Source organism: Gopherus flavomarginatus, chromosome 3 (genome assembly GCF_025201925.1).
Source record: "Gopherus flavomarginatus isolate rGopFla2 chromosome 3, rGopFla2.mat.asm, whole genome shotgun sequence".
NCBI lineage: Eukaryota > Metazoa > Chordata > Testudines > Testudinidae > Gopherus > Gopherus flavomarginatus.
In genome coordinates, this window is record NC_066619.1 from 97148271 (window position 1) to 97162636 (window position 14366).

Below are 14366 nucleotides of genomic sequence, written 5' to 3' on the forward strand. Positions count from 1 at the left end.
AGATTTTGTGCTGATATTATTTGGTGTGTTTAAGACTCGCTTTGATGACAGTGCTCTTCAAGAGTGAGGAGCGCTGTTCTATTCTGGGGAAGAAAGGATGGTCTGATGGTTAAGGCAACAGACTGGAACTTAAGAGAGATGAGTTCTGTGCCTGATTGTGCCATACGCTTTCCGTATGATCTTGGGCAAGTCACTTAAGATGAAATCCTGGTTCCACGAAAGTCTATGGCAAAGATGCCATTGACTTTAATGGTGCCAGGAATTTACTCTCATTATCTCTGTTTCAGTGCTCCATTTGTAAGGAGGAGGTATTAATGTTTTCCTATTTTCTTGCTATGTTGTGAGGAAAAGTGTGTTGAATAGGGGTTATATATTACATTAATGGGGACCACACAGATTGAATAATTCCTGATCATCAAATTAAATTCTCGTTGTCATAACACAGGATCAGTATTTTGTAAGTAGTGCCATAGAGCTAGCGATATTGTTTTACTGATTGTTTGTTTGTGCCAGTAGTTCCCTTTTGGGGATTGGTAGTTGATTTTCACTCTGCCCCGACCCTGCCTTTTCTTGGCATGTGAAAACTCCTTGATTTGTTGTCAGAGAATGTTCACTGGCATCAATAGCAGAAGATGTGGGGGCAGCAACTAAAGTGCTTGTACCATCATGGGAAGACCATGCTCACATTCTTTTTTGCTTTATGTTAAAGAATCAACCAGTTTAATAGTGCACATTAACACAGGCTACTTGACATGGCTGTCCTCTCCTAAAATAAGTCAGAGAAACTGCACACATTCTTAAAGATTAAAATCTCTTCACTATATTAATATAGAAAATATTGTTATTCCATAATTGTAATCAAAAGATTGACACTTATTTTTGTTATGGGAAGCAATATAAATCCATACGTTTGGTCCAAGAACTGTGTGATCTTCTGTTTATCCTCAGTTTGGTGATGGGTGGAAGCAGTCCAACTTTAAAGTTCTATTTCAGTTTCAGGCATGTTGTGACCAGTTGTATAATAAGATTTTCTTCAGGCCATTTGTGCCTGACATCAGTATCAAACATTTACAAGCCTGACTGTTTCCCTGAGATCTCGCTCTTCATGCCCATGTCTGTGTCCCCACTGCTCCACCCGGGCCTGCAAAAAGCCCTCTGTAGTACTGGGCATCTCTGATTCGAAGAAGGCAAGTCTGAAAGCAAATCTGTAGGAAAATTAATGCATCTGATATTATATTAACTTTTCTATGGTTCTTCTCTGGCTAAGAACCCTATTTTAAGGGGGTGATAAGGAAGGTGAAGTAAGGGAAGGATCAGAGACTGGAGAGCTGGAAGGAAAGCAGATTGTCTATGCGTGGGAAGACCCTGTGCCTTAGGTGGAATTGCAGGATCTGGAGGAATAAAATCCTGCTAATTTTGCAAGTTAAGAGAGAGCCTTCCCCCTAGAACAGTTTGGGAAAAATCCGTGAGGGGAACCTTGCTGAGTCTTCCTCCTCTTGGAGACATTCAAAGGGGTTTACACAGGAGGAGGCAGTTTGGATCTATTTAAAAAAAAAATTGACAAATTCATACAAAAATATATTTCTTCTTGGTCATAAAAATTGAAAGGCAGATAAAGTTGGTTATTCACATATATAAAATATGAATGTTAAATCATATGTACATATGATTTAACAATGTCTGTCATAAGCTAGTTAGAATTAATTTTCCAGTTGATGTCAAGTGTCCCAGTGCTGACCTTGAAAATGTTGAGGGATTTGGATTTTTTTTTTTTAAGTGTTGCAGCTAGCTGTTCAGAAGAGAAATATTTCTTTCTAGATTGCCTACTTGGGGGTTTTTTTGGGTGGGGAGAAAGAGGATTACAGCATCAATATTTTCAATATTGTAATAAGCCCTGATCCTGTCAATGACTATGTGTAGATGCTTCGGACCAAATGTGTACAGTCAGCTGCAGGATCGGGGTCTTAAATTAGTACTAATAATCCTCTCTTTGTCTGAATACTGGGATTTAGGTCTAGGGAAGAACACTATGACTTTTTAAAGACAATTTCTCACATATCTAACTCCACGTAAGATTCTTTCCTTATCCCTGCTTTAAAAATACACCTCTACCCCGATGTAACACTGTCCTCAGGAGCCAAAAAATCTTACCGCGTTATAGGTGGAACCGTGTTATATTAAACTTGCTTTGATCCGCCAGAGCGTGCAGGCCCCCCCCCCCGTGCTGCTTTACTGCGTTATATCCAAATTCGTGTTACATTGGGTCACGTTATATCGGGATAGAGGTATAGTAACTTTTGTAGTTGATAGGTGGGGTTCTTTGGTATTTCTCTTACTGCAGTGGACTATGTTCTTTCAATAAAGATTCTATCATCTGTAGTAGTCCCTGTACTGTACTGCATCTATATCCTGCACATCTGTGCAAGCTGCAATGCCTGAGAGTGAGATACGGTGTGGCGCCAATTTCCCTCCCCCCCCACCTCCTCCATTCTCTCTCCTTCTATCCACCTTTGAGAACAAAGGTGGTTTGGCATGGCAACTCTGTAACCCGTTCCCTGACTGACATGCTATCTATCATGTAGGTAACTACTGTAGTTCAGGGTCATAAGTTTCAAGTATTTCCATGTGACAGCCAGGTAGAGAGATCTGTTTAAATCTTTAGCCCCAAAAGTCATTTTTCTGGTCATGTATCGTGTAATGGCTTCTACACTGAAGGGTCTAATTTCAGTACTGTTGTCTATTCAGCTTCCATTTGCACTACTCTGAAGTTGATGGAATTCATTTTCCCCATCCATAATGGCTATTGCCTCTTGCACATTTTGGAAACAGGCATTACATTTTGGCAGGTTTTCTTTGATTTAGTCCACTTTTCAGCAGGAGCAGAACCAGTAATTGCTTCACAATAAGATGGTAGATCCTTCATCTCAGCAGTGGGCAATTTCACATGAAATCTTAATAGCTGGCTTTCTTCTTAATCTTTGGCATTGTAGGATTGGCTGAAGTCTTAAATATTGTCTTCAAAATAAATAAGTTATTGGTAAGATTTAACACTTAAGTTTGCTAGATACCAATTGCTGAGGGAGCCAAGTAGAAGTGTATCTTCCTGTTTCGATGTACCTCCAGTGCAGTATTTTTAAACTCCATCCATATGCAGCCATACAGTACTTTCAATTCATTCGTAATACCAGGCAGATATTTAATTCTTCTAGTTCTTTAGAGAAATTGTGTTTGTCTGTAAAATATTGATGAATCCTCCTTAATGTTTTTTGATATTCTGTCAGAATTTAGAGTCCAGTAGAACACAGAGGGATGAAGAACTTATTTTGCGTGAGCATATATTAATTGCATTAAAACAAGACAAAACCCATCTCATTCTCCTCCTGCTTTTGTGCATCTTTCCCTAACTACAACCAAAAATACAATACTTTAGGAGCATCTCTCCTTCCTGATTCCCTCCTCCTTTCAAAACTGGACACCCTACTTCTGATTGTGTGTTCCAGTTTTTCTAAATTCTGGATCCATTGCCATCCTTCTAGATTCTTTCTGATCCCAGTATGCTGATGCTCACTACCATCCTGCATTTGTCAGGTCTTCCTTCTGGCAAAAGAATTCTGAATTGTTCTTCCCTCTTTGTATTGGTTTGAGTTTCACCAAACAGTTGCCACAGGAGTTTTTCATCACTCCCTATATGCCAGTGTGATTCCTCCCCCCCGCCCACAGCACTGGTGGCTCAGGGAGGTGGGGATTACAGATAAATCCTTGTGTGTCAGTACAGTATACTTCCACTAGACAGTGGTGCTGTCACACAGGTGCTGTTATTAATTACAAGTTCAGGTATCCAAAATACATCTTACTTTAGCTGTTTTACTTAACACTTACTATTTCTTTTAAAGGTGCACCATAACACAAAAAAAATCCACTTTTGCATCTGAAAACTTTTTACCAACTGTTGTGCAAGCAACTCCTCAGTTTATCATCACTTACTAAGTGCAATAACTGATTGTTAAAAAAGTAGAGGAGGTATTTTTCTAGGGTTTTTTTTCCTGTTTACTCTGTGAATTTGAAAATACTTTGACTCTGATCCAAAGCCCGTTGAAGTCACTGGAAGGACTCTCATTGAATTCAGGACACTCATTGAGATCAATGGAGTTTATGCCCTTTGTGTGTAGTCTTTTTCATGGTTTCCCCTGTATAGTCAATTACTTCCTTCTCGTGTTTGCATGGGTCTTGAATACAGTTGCAGGGGAGTGTAAGACACATTTAAAAAAAAAAAAGTAGGAAAATGGGATTTAAAATAACAAAATTTGCCAGAAGGACTCAGACATGCATAGTACCTAAAACTGCTTTAGTATATTTTTTTAAAAAAACCTAATTAAATCTCATATTGGTGGGGTCCCTTTTAAATGCCTTTTTAAAAAGAAAGATTTACGAAGCCAAAGTGTGGCATGTCTAGGATGGCAGTGGAGTGGCTTAAGAGAACGCAAGTTGCCTCCTTATGGCCCCTCCCTAGTTACCCACATGACAGATAGCATCTCAGTCAGGGAACAGATTACAGAGCTACCATGCCACACACCCTTTCTTCTCAGAAGTGGGGGCAGGGGAGAGACATTGGCTCAATACCCCATCTCACTCTCAAGCATGTCAGCTTGCATAGATATGCAGAATATAGATGCAGTACAGTTTAATCTCTTCCTTGAGCTGCAGAAGATCTGGGAGTGAGACTTATCCTCTGAGTCCCAGACTCTCTCCTGGGTTGCTCTTGGGACAATGCAGCAATACACTGCCACTTACTCTGGGATTGTTGTAACAGTTGAGCACTAAGTCAATTAGATCTTCCTTGGGAAAGTTGTTTTGGAGACAGAGAAGGAGGCCACCTGTTAAAATATAACAGTCTAAATGTAATTCTTTTATTTACAATCCTTAAAGAGCATTGTGATTTTAATTTCAGAATTATGTTGTGAGCCTTTCTTTATTGGCAAGTATATACAAATGTACAGCTCTGTAGCTGATGTTGCACTGTAGCTCCTAAACCACTTGCAAGTGTAAGTTCTATACAAACTATAGACAATATAATTGTTAGACTAATTACAATGAAATAAAACAACTGTTGGTGTCTAGAAACAATTTCCTTCTGATGAATGTGCAGCTTTTGTCAAAAATAAATTTTATGGTAGGTAAATATTTGGTGCTCCAAACAGAATGTCCTTCCAAAGTCTGATTTTTGCATATTTCCTATTATTTTTAAAAAGTTACATATACAAAATAATTATGGCTATTTTCTTGCTTTTTTTTCCCCGTTTACTTTTGTTGTACGCAGACTGCTGAAATCAAAGAAACATCTCAAAGATGTAAACAAAAACAAGATGCTATGGAAAAGAAAGACAAACAAGTAAGAGAACCTTAATGTGTGTGGGTTTTTTTTAATTCTTGTTTCCAGGTGCTGTGGAGCATTGATATAATACTAAATACATCACATGAAGTGTTCAGGTAAATATTGTGGAATTTAGTGTTGTTATGGCTGAGTCAGTGTTTGGATTCCATCAATGACACTCATATTTCAGCCACTCAGGATGGAAAGTTCAACTGGAGATGAAATGTAGCGTTGCAAGCTGTCTGCAGCCTCCACTCCTCCAAGGACCCACATCTGATTGGTACAGCCCCCTCCAAAGTGTACAGAGGCAAATTCGGAGGCAACGGGGACAGAGTATCCAGGAGATGCAGTGATTCATTGTATCTCCCAGCACCCTCAGCACTCAGACTTGAGGAGTTCCTTAAAATTGCTATCCCCGAGGAAAATGAAGTTTATCAGTAGAACAGAGCACTGTCATGGAACAGCTGTCTTCTCAAGTTAGATGCAATGTTCTATTATAAGGAATGTTCTATTATAAGGAATGTACAAGTTTTTGCTTTTATTGAATACTTTTGCTACATTAGAATGTTTTCTAGTGCTCACTTACTGTTATCCACTGTACCCTGGTGCCTTAAATCTAACCAGATGAAGAAACAGAATAGTTGCTTGTGTTAGCTAATCAGAGAGCTTCTATATGTACACAGTTTTAAAAAAAATTAAATGCAAAAAGTTGTTAATGCAACATTAAGGCTCCTTATCTAAGCACTCAGTCAATAAATATGAAAATTAAACATAAGAGGGAGAGTTCAAGTTGCATATTCCATTTTGTTATGTTGAATTTATTCAATCTTGTACTAATTCTCAAAATATCCAGTAGCATGAAACTTTTACTATAATTTTAGATAAACATATATCTGAGGGCAGGTCTTCACTACCTGCCAGACCGATGGGTAGAGATCGATCTATCGGGGATCAATTTATTGCGTCTCGTCTAGATGTGGATAAATTGATCCCCGAACGTTCTCCCCATTGACTCCAGAACTCCAGCTCGCGAGAGATGGAAGTGGAGTCGACGGGGGAGCGGTAGCGGTTGACTTGCCGCCATCCTCACAGCCAGGTAAAGTCGACCTAAGATATGCCGACTGAAGTTGCATATCTTAGGTCGACCCCCCTCTCCCTACCCTCCCTGCCAGTGTAGACCAGGGCTAAAAATCTGTAATAATCTGTTTAAAGATTGGGATTGTAATATGTTTGTTCTTTAAAACTCTGGCACAAATTCTGGTTATTTTATAAAAAGGCATCAGTTTGAGTTAGGTGGGTTTTTGAGCAAGGATGGAATCTTATATTTTTAAACCTGCTTGACTACATCAGCATTTCAATATCTGTTATGACAATCTTTTGTAATTATCTGCCTTTTGTTGAATATGCAAAAATTCATTTTGTAAATGCCATTCTGGGAAAACATTTGTGTTTCTCTTAGATTGAAGAAATTCAGCAAGCTTTGAGAATAAAAAACGATGAAGAAATGGATCGACAGAAGAGAATACACAACGCTCGTAAGATGATAGAGGACTGGCAGAATGAGCTCAACAGTACAGGAAACTCTGAGAATCTTCAACCACAGATTGATTCTATTAACAGTGAGCTAAGACAGTTGCAAGATGAAAAGGCAAATATTGATGGTGAAATGAGTGATCTGCGAAGAGAGAGAGAGAACCTAGAGAGGGAAAAGAAAAGTGAGATTGCTTGATTCTTTCCCTACTGTGGTTACTACATGCAGTCCTTTTGTGTTGAAGTGACTTAACTGAAACACTAGATCATTTCAAACCTTAGTACATCTCTATAGTGCTTTCATCTGTTCAAGGCCTGTAAAAGTGACAGGGATAGCTTGTTTTTGAAGGGACACCATCAACTTGAAAACTAGTCTTTCAAAAAAAAATGTTTGCACGTAGTTTCAATAAACCTGCTCTTCACAGATGTTCCAGTTTGTATGTTCTTCCAATTGAATTTTTCTATTTAAATTTATTTTTTCTCTCTCACTATGTGAAAGCCCCATACAAATGAAAGGAAAACTGATAGACTGTACAGGAGAAATGCTGAAACTGACTTTTCAGTCACATCAGATGCATAAAGTAAACAAAATACAGAAGGGTTTTTCTTTATTATAGTAATTTTAGATGTTACTTGTAACATTAAGTTAAAAAAAATTCAGACAGAAATGGTCATTTTATTAAATTGATGGTATTCATTTAAACTAGAATTAAATGTGGCATGGTGCCAAGATGCTATGTGTAAAATGGCAATATTTTAGTGACTGTTTCTCCTTCTGCCTTTGTTAGATGAACTTGGAGGCCAGCCTTTCCTATCCTTAACGAATTACACTGCGCTTTTTAATATTAGCCTGGCCTTTTGTGTTAGTTCTGTCTTGATGTAACTTGAGAGCTAGAATTAAAATTTATCTTTTTAGAGCTCTTCTTGATTAACTTGCTTCCACACATTCTTTGTCTGTATGGCCCCAACACTATGGTATCAAAACACCTCTCATATATTTATGGATTTATCCTTGCAGTACCCCAATGGAAAACTGAGGCACAGAGAGACTGACTGTCCTGCTTAGTGAGGTCTAGAAAAATAGGAAATTGAACCATGGTCTCCTGAATCCCAGTCCAGTGTCATAAGCACAAGACTGTCCTCCTTCCCCATTGTTGGAGACTGTAGATTGGAAACATTCTGTGTGTTCCTGGAAGATTTTGTAGTATTTTTTTCTTATCATGTGGAAACCTCAAGGTCCCTCCCAAAAGGAGGTGACATGAAGAATGCTACTTCTGTGTGTCTTCAGAGGGAGAATGAGTTCTCCCTTTCCTCTCTTGGGTGGCAAGAACCCTCCCACACCATTCTTGCATTACAGCAACATTTTTCTGTTGTCACCAAATAAATAAATAGAAAAGTACTGAAATAGAAGTTTCTTATCCCCCAATCCCCACAAGTATAACATTTCATTCTCTTTCTCCTCCCTTTTTCTAGTAGTGGAGGAGAAGGTTTGGGTGTTCTTTAAGATAGTGGCAGACCAGGATTTTTGGCTGTATTATTTGGCAATTGTTTACTTGAATATCTCTGCACCTAGAATAGGCCTATTGCAAAAATTAATTTGAATATTAATATTTATACCTGGATATTGTTAATCTCTGTTTTGAAGCACATATCTGTTTATTTCACATAGCTCTGGGATTTAAAATTTTAATTGCGTACATGCTTTAGAATGGATGGGATACTGGTCACAAGTGTATGAAAATAAGAAACGCTCTTTCCTAACCATAATACTGTAGCACTATAATTATTAAACATTAGAAATCTTTATTTGTGATGTGTAGGCTTGACTTAATATAACTTTCTTAACAAAATTACAGGAGTAACTGATCGTATTGTACAGTTTAACAATATGATGAATCTGAAGGAAGATAAGCTCAGAGGGAGATACCGAGACACACACAATGCTCTTCTGTGGCTAAGGGAGAACAAAGACCGATTTAAAAGAAGTGTCTGTGAACCCATGATGCTTGCAGTAAGAAAATTTGCTTGAGTATAATACTAATTAGTGGCTAATAGTGTGTCTTAAAAAAAATTAAATTCTGGATTGGTTGTTATTTCTATTATAAACTTAAAATCTAGAGGCCCCCTAGCTTATCTACTGTTCTGCGGTGAGTTAGCAAACTGGAGTACATTTAAATCAAAGTCTGCAGCTGGTTAAGATGTGTAATTTTTTTCATGCAAGTAATATAACAAGTGTGAAAGTTTTACTAGACTCCTTTGCACCTTGGGTATGTTGTTACATGGATGAACACAGAGTATTTTCAGCCATCCAACATATAGGTTTCCAATGGAACTGCCCTTCTTCAAGGTGGCCTCTACAAATTCCAGCTGGTGAGAGATATCCCTCTTGTATTCCTCTGAAATTTGGGAATCTTCTAAGAAAGCAGTGGTGATTGGGATTATATGCGAGCCTTCTCATAGTTCTGAATATTCAGAACAAAAGTTTTAAGAAGACTTTTGCTCCCCACCTGCTTCACTTGCTGCTTTCCTACATCTAGCTGCAGGCATAGAGGCGTTCAGTCTGTGCTCAGTCTTGGTTTGTTTCTTGGCCAGACTTTCCTATTATTGCTAATAGTTGTCAGTAATGTTCATTTTATATAGTTTTAGGTACTCAGAAGTCAATAACTAAGTTTTACTAATCCTTCTAAACTTGCTGCTTCATGCTAGTTTTGGAAATGCCCGAAATGGTTTTGCGTTATCAGAATCAAATATTATTTTTGCCTTTTCCAGATCATTCGCTCCTACTGGATATAGCGTTGTCAGGTCAAGTTAATCAAAAAGATATCTTGATCTAAGGGCCATTACCTTTCTCCTTCAAGGCTAGTTAATCTTCACAGTGTTAATGAACATCTGAATCTTTTTCTCCCTAATCTCTACTGTACAATATAATCCTGTTTCTTTGAGAGTTTTAGGAACATCTGAAACTTTTAAATCAATTAAAACAAGCTCACCAGTTCTGAAATCACTAGTGGAAGCAATCAAACTTTGGTCAATTGCCGCTCTATTTAATAGAGTTATATAGTAGTGTGTGTTGGTTTTCTCAAACATATCTTGATCCTTTTACAGCTGATAGTATGATATCATTTTAGTGTATTGATATGTTCCTAGTATTACCATATTTTACCAGGGTACAAAAACCTTCCTTCATCTTAAACAATGGATTTGTTTTGTCTGAGAATTCTTTTGAGAAAGCCAGATTAACTTCTAGTAAATTCCAAATCATCTGTCTCCTCACAGGGCCTTGGGTTTCTATATTTATGTTTAGATGTGCTCACTAGCTACTAGTGAAATCCAATGAGAACTGCATATGAATATCCTTGCTATGAAAATGGAGTTTTCTGATATTTCCACCTTTCCTTAGAGCAGGGTTCAGCAGCCTTTCAGAAGTGGTGTGCTGAGTCTTCATTAATTCACTCTAATTTAAGGTTTTGCGTTCCAGTAATGCATGATAACATTTTTAGAAGGTCTCTTGCTATAAGTCTATAATATATAACTAAACTGTTGTTGTATGTAAAGTAAATAAAGTTTTAAAAATGTTTAAGAAGATTCATTTAAAATTAAAATGCAGAGCCCCTCAGACCGGTGGCCAGGACCGAAGCAGTGTGAGTGTCACTGAAAATTGCTCGCTTGCTGCCTTTGGTACCTGTGCCATAAGTTGCCTACCCCTATCATAATATAATTCCCAATTCTGAACCTTAGCGTCCAAAATATAGGTACTAGCATGAATTCCTCTAAGCTTAATTACCTGCTTAGATCTGATAAGCTGCCACCAATCAGGAATTCCAGTGCCTGATACACTCTGGTCCCCCCAAAACCTTCCCTGGGGACCCCCAAGACCCAGACCCCCCTCACCGTTGCCTTTCCTAGGATTTCCCTCCCTGGGTTACCCTGGAAGATTACCGTGATTCAAACTCCTTGAATCTTAAAACTGGGAGGAATGTCCCTTCCCCTCCTCTCCCCTTTCTCCCTCACCCAGGGGCAAAACAGATTAAAGCTCCGTGAATCTAAAACAAAGGGATTCCCCCTTCTCCCCTCCCTCCCTGTTAAGTACAGGCTCAATTCCCTTGAGCCTCAACAAGGGGGAAAAATTAGACAGGTTTTAAAAGCAAAACTTTTAAAAAAAGAGAGAGAAAAATGGTAAAAGTTTATCTCTGCAGTTTAGATGGTAAAAAGTTACAGGGTCTGTCAGCTTATAAAAACAACAAAGAAGCCTCCCCCCCAGCAAGATACAATTTAAAATACTTCCAGCAAACTACACATTTGCAAATACAGAAACAATCAAAAGACTATAACCGCCTTTCTTACTAAATTACTCACTATTCTGAATATATAAGAAACTGTAGCAGGGAAATTGGCGAGAAACCTGGTTGCACGTCCAGTTCCTTCCAGGACCCAGAGAGAACAAAGCAAAAACCAAAAAACACAAACAAAGGCTTCCCTCCACCAAGATTTGAAAGTATCTTGTCTCCTGATTGGTCCCCTGGTCATGTGTTTGGTTCCCTGTTTGTTAACCCTTTACAGGTAAAAGAGACATTAACCCTTAACTATCTGTCTAGGACAACCCCTGCCTTAGAACAAAGTATTGCCTTTGTTTTATTAAATGTTGGCTTGGATATTACCTGTCTTATGTTGTTTGTTGTTTTTAATGTGTTTTATTTTTATAATTATATTACATCGCTCCATGATCTTCCTTTGTCTTTTTATCTGAGCAGATAAACATGAAAGACAATAGACATGCTAAATATGTTGAAAATCACATTTCAGTAAATGATATGAGGGCCTTTGTTTTTGAAAGTCAAGAAGACATGGAAATATTTCTTCGGGAGGCAAGTACTTGGTCATATAACGTGCTAAAAATGTAGCTTAAAATAAATAATATTGATGCAGGAGCCCTCCAGTTTAGGGCATACTTGTTATGACCACTAAGTAATTTATGCATTATGTAATAATACATTTGCTAGGTAAGATCAGGGTTTTTTTGTAAACTGTACTGAGACCACAGATATGCAGACTCCCACCTGATTTTTCTCTTGCATAATTTAAATAAAAGAGCAAGATTTTTCATAATCCAGAGAGGAGGATTTTTTGCTCTTGCTTCCCTATGCATCTGACTTATAGCTGGCTCAGCTACTTAGGTGGGACAGTGGGCTCTGAATTTGACTGTCAGTGACTGCTGTTTTTTTGACTAATGTATTTTCTTGAAAAGCTTTTCCTACATGGTGGTAGTTAGGTAGTGGCTTTTGGAGAACTCAGCTGGTTGGGGCACCACAGTTGTGGGTTTTTATGGATGCTTGCATATGTTTTAGTGGTTTGTGTTCCTTTCACGTTTTTGTTGAAATACCTTTTTTTACTGGATATTTCGTCTTGTCTAGTAAATTGAAATTGAAAATATATATATTTAAGGAATTGATAAAAAGATCAGTTAAACCTCTGGAGGGGTTAGTTCACATCTCTGTTACATATTTCCCAGATGCTGACGCAGAAAGGATCTTCTTGCTACAGTAACTAATTTCTGTCCAGGATTTTGAAGGTCACCAAGGCAACATTACTAAGGAGATTGATCATTAATGGGGGGGAAAAACATAAGGAGGACTCTTCTTTTCTTTCTTTCAACTGGCCAACTGACCACAGTTTTCTGCTAACTGAACGTAGAGAAAAAGAAAGCCTCAGTGGATGTAAATAACTCTGGTTATCATGTGGAAGTCAGAATAATTTCAGATGCATGGTTGTGAGGTTAAGTCAATATAAAGGAAATGTTTGCTTCTATGAAATACATCTTTTTCATACATTAGTATCATTTTAATTTCACTCAAAATTCTTGTTTTTTGTTACTGAATATCTTGTTTGGTGTCACATTTAGGTGCGTGACCATCAGAAATTAAAAGTTAATGCTGTATGTGCACCTACTGTGTCATGTGCTGAAAATAGACCTTCAAGATCAGTTGAAGAGTTGCAGTAAGTAATGAAATACTTAACCTTAAAACTATTGTCAACATTGAATATTTTGGTCTCAGTGCAAAATGATGTAGCTGTGCACCATCCTTTATATTGCAAATCAAACTCTTACCTCAAGATCTAATGTTTTTTTCTTTCTGAATATTTGTGCTAACTTGTCATAAACAAAACTGGTTAAAGATCTATTTGTGATTTTCACCTTTTCTCTTCCTCAGCCAATATGGTTTTTTCTCTTATTTACGAGAGTTATTTGATGCTCCTCATCCTGTGATGAGTTACCTTTGTTCCCAGTATCGTGTTCATGATGTCCCTGTGGGAACTGAGAAGACCAGAAGCATGATTGAAAGGGTGAGAGGTGCTAAATAACATGAGTAGGACTATGATTTTCTTAAGACCATATTTAGGAAAGTTGCTGTAAAATCGATATGAAAAAAGTTCATTTTGGGTACAAATAAAACTTTTCACCTACTTAGTGGGGAGAAAACCAAGGCCAGTGGCTTACATAATGAGTAGATTTTAACACATTGGAGCAAACTGTTGGTTGTAGTGCTTCACAGGAAGTTAAATGTTCATCTTACCCTAGTAATGCACTAATCAAATCTCTAAAACTCAGAGGTTTATTATGGTAAAAAGTCAAAACTATTAATCTGTTTTGTAGTAACCAAGTACGCTTTTTGGGTGGCCAGGTCTGAAAATTTCTGGGTACTTTTAAAGTAAAATAAACTACAAACATTTACTAGCTTTCCAAATTTTAAAATAAATGTTTTCATTTTGGAGCTAGGAAATCTCATGACCCCAACTTGAAACAGTGAACTATTGAGAGCAGTAATTGGAAAATACTTTCTGCTTGAAATGTCTTATATCTAATATAGTCTTGTAACCTCCTCATTGTATTATTTGTTTTGATAAAGGAGATACAAGAAATTTAGACTTGATTTAAATGGGCTGACAGAAAGAGTCACCTTCCTGGGAAGCCTGTGCACGCGTGCTCTCTCTCTCCTTCCCCCCCATACCTCACTCAGTGCTGACTTATGCATTTAAGATTTGCACTTGCGACTGTAATAAGAAATACTCCCTTCAGCACCAGTAGTTCTGTTTGTGGTGAACAGTTGTTTTTCACCTTGCACAGAGATTGGAATTCCAAAGTGAAAAATTGCTTTTTCTTCTGGGTTATGGTTGGAAATTCACATTTCTAAGGGAGCCTGTTCTCCTCAATAGGGAGAAAGGGAAAATTAATGCTCATTCAAGGAATAAGGTCTCCAGGCAGGGAAGCTTGCCCCTTATTTGTCTGAGAGGGGTTATCTGTCTCTTTCTCTCTCATATGTTAGGGAGAGAACAGCAGGGTAGATGAGATGGTTAGAAGATAAGAAATTCCCTTTCACCTCCTTATTTCAAAGGAGCTATCTACTGGTCTTGAAGCCCATCCTTTTGATGGGGAGGAAAAAGGAGTCACTTGTTACGTGCTCAAGAT

At 37.9% G+C, this 14366-nt stretch overlaps 1 protein-coding gene across 2 annotated transcripts in view; it reads left to right on the forward strand.

The window, feature by feature from the left end:
- SMC5 (structural maintenance of chromosomes 5) overlaps positions 1 to 14366 on the forward strand; it is a 99499-nt gene that overhangs the window by 48174 nt on the left and 36959 nt on the right. For both annotated transcript variants that reach the window (XM_050944148.1, XM_050944149.1), the window contains exons 8-13: positions 5318 to 5389; positions 6831 to 7086; positions 8758 to 8912; positions 11653 to 11766; positions 12801 to 12895; positions 13111 to 13243. In XM_050944148.1, the coding sequence (XP_050800105.1) occupies positions 5318 to 5389; positions 6831 to 7086; positions 8758 to 8912; positions 11653 to 11766; positions 12801 to 12895; positions 13111 to 13243 (825 nt within the window). The remainder of the gene's footprint in view (positions 1 to 5317; positions 5390 to 6830; positions 7087 to 8757; positions 8913 to 11652; positions 11767 to 12800; positions 12896 to 13110; positions 13244 to 14366) is intronic.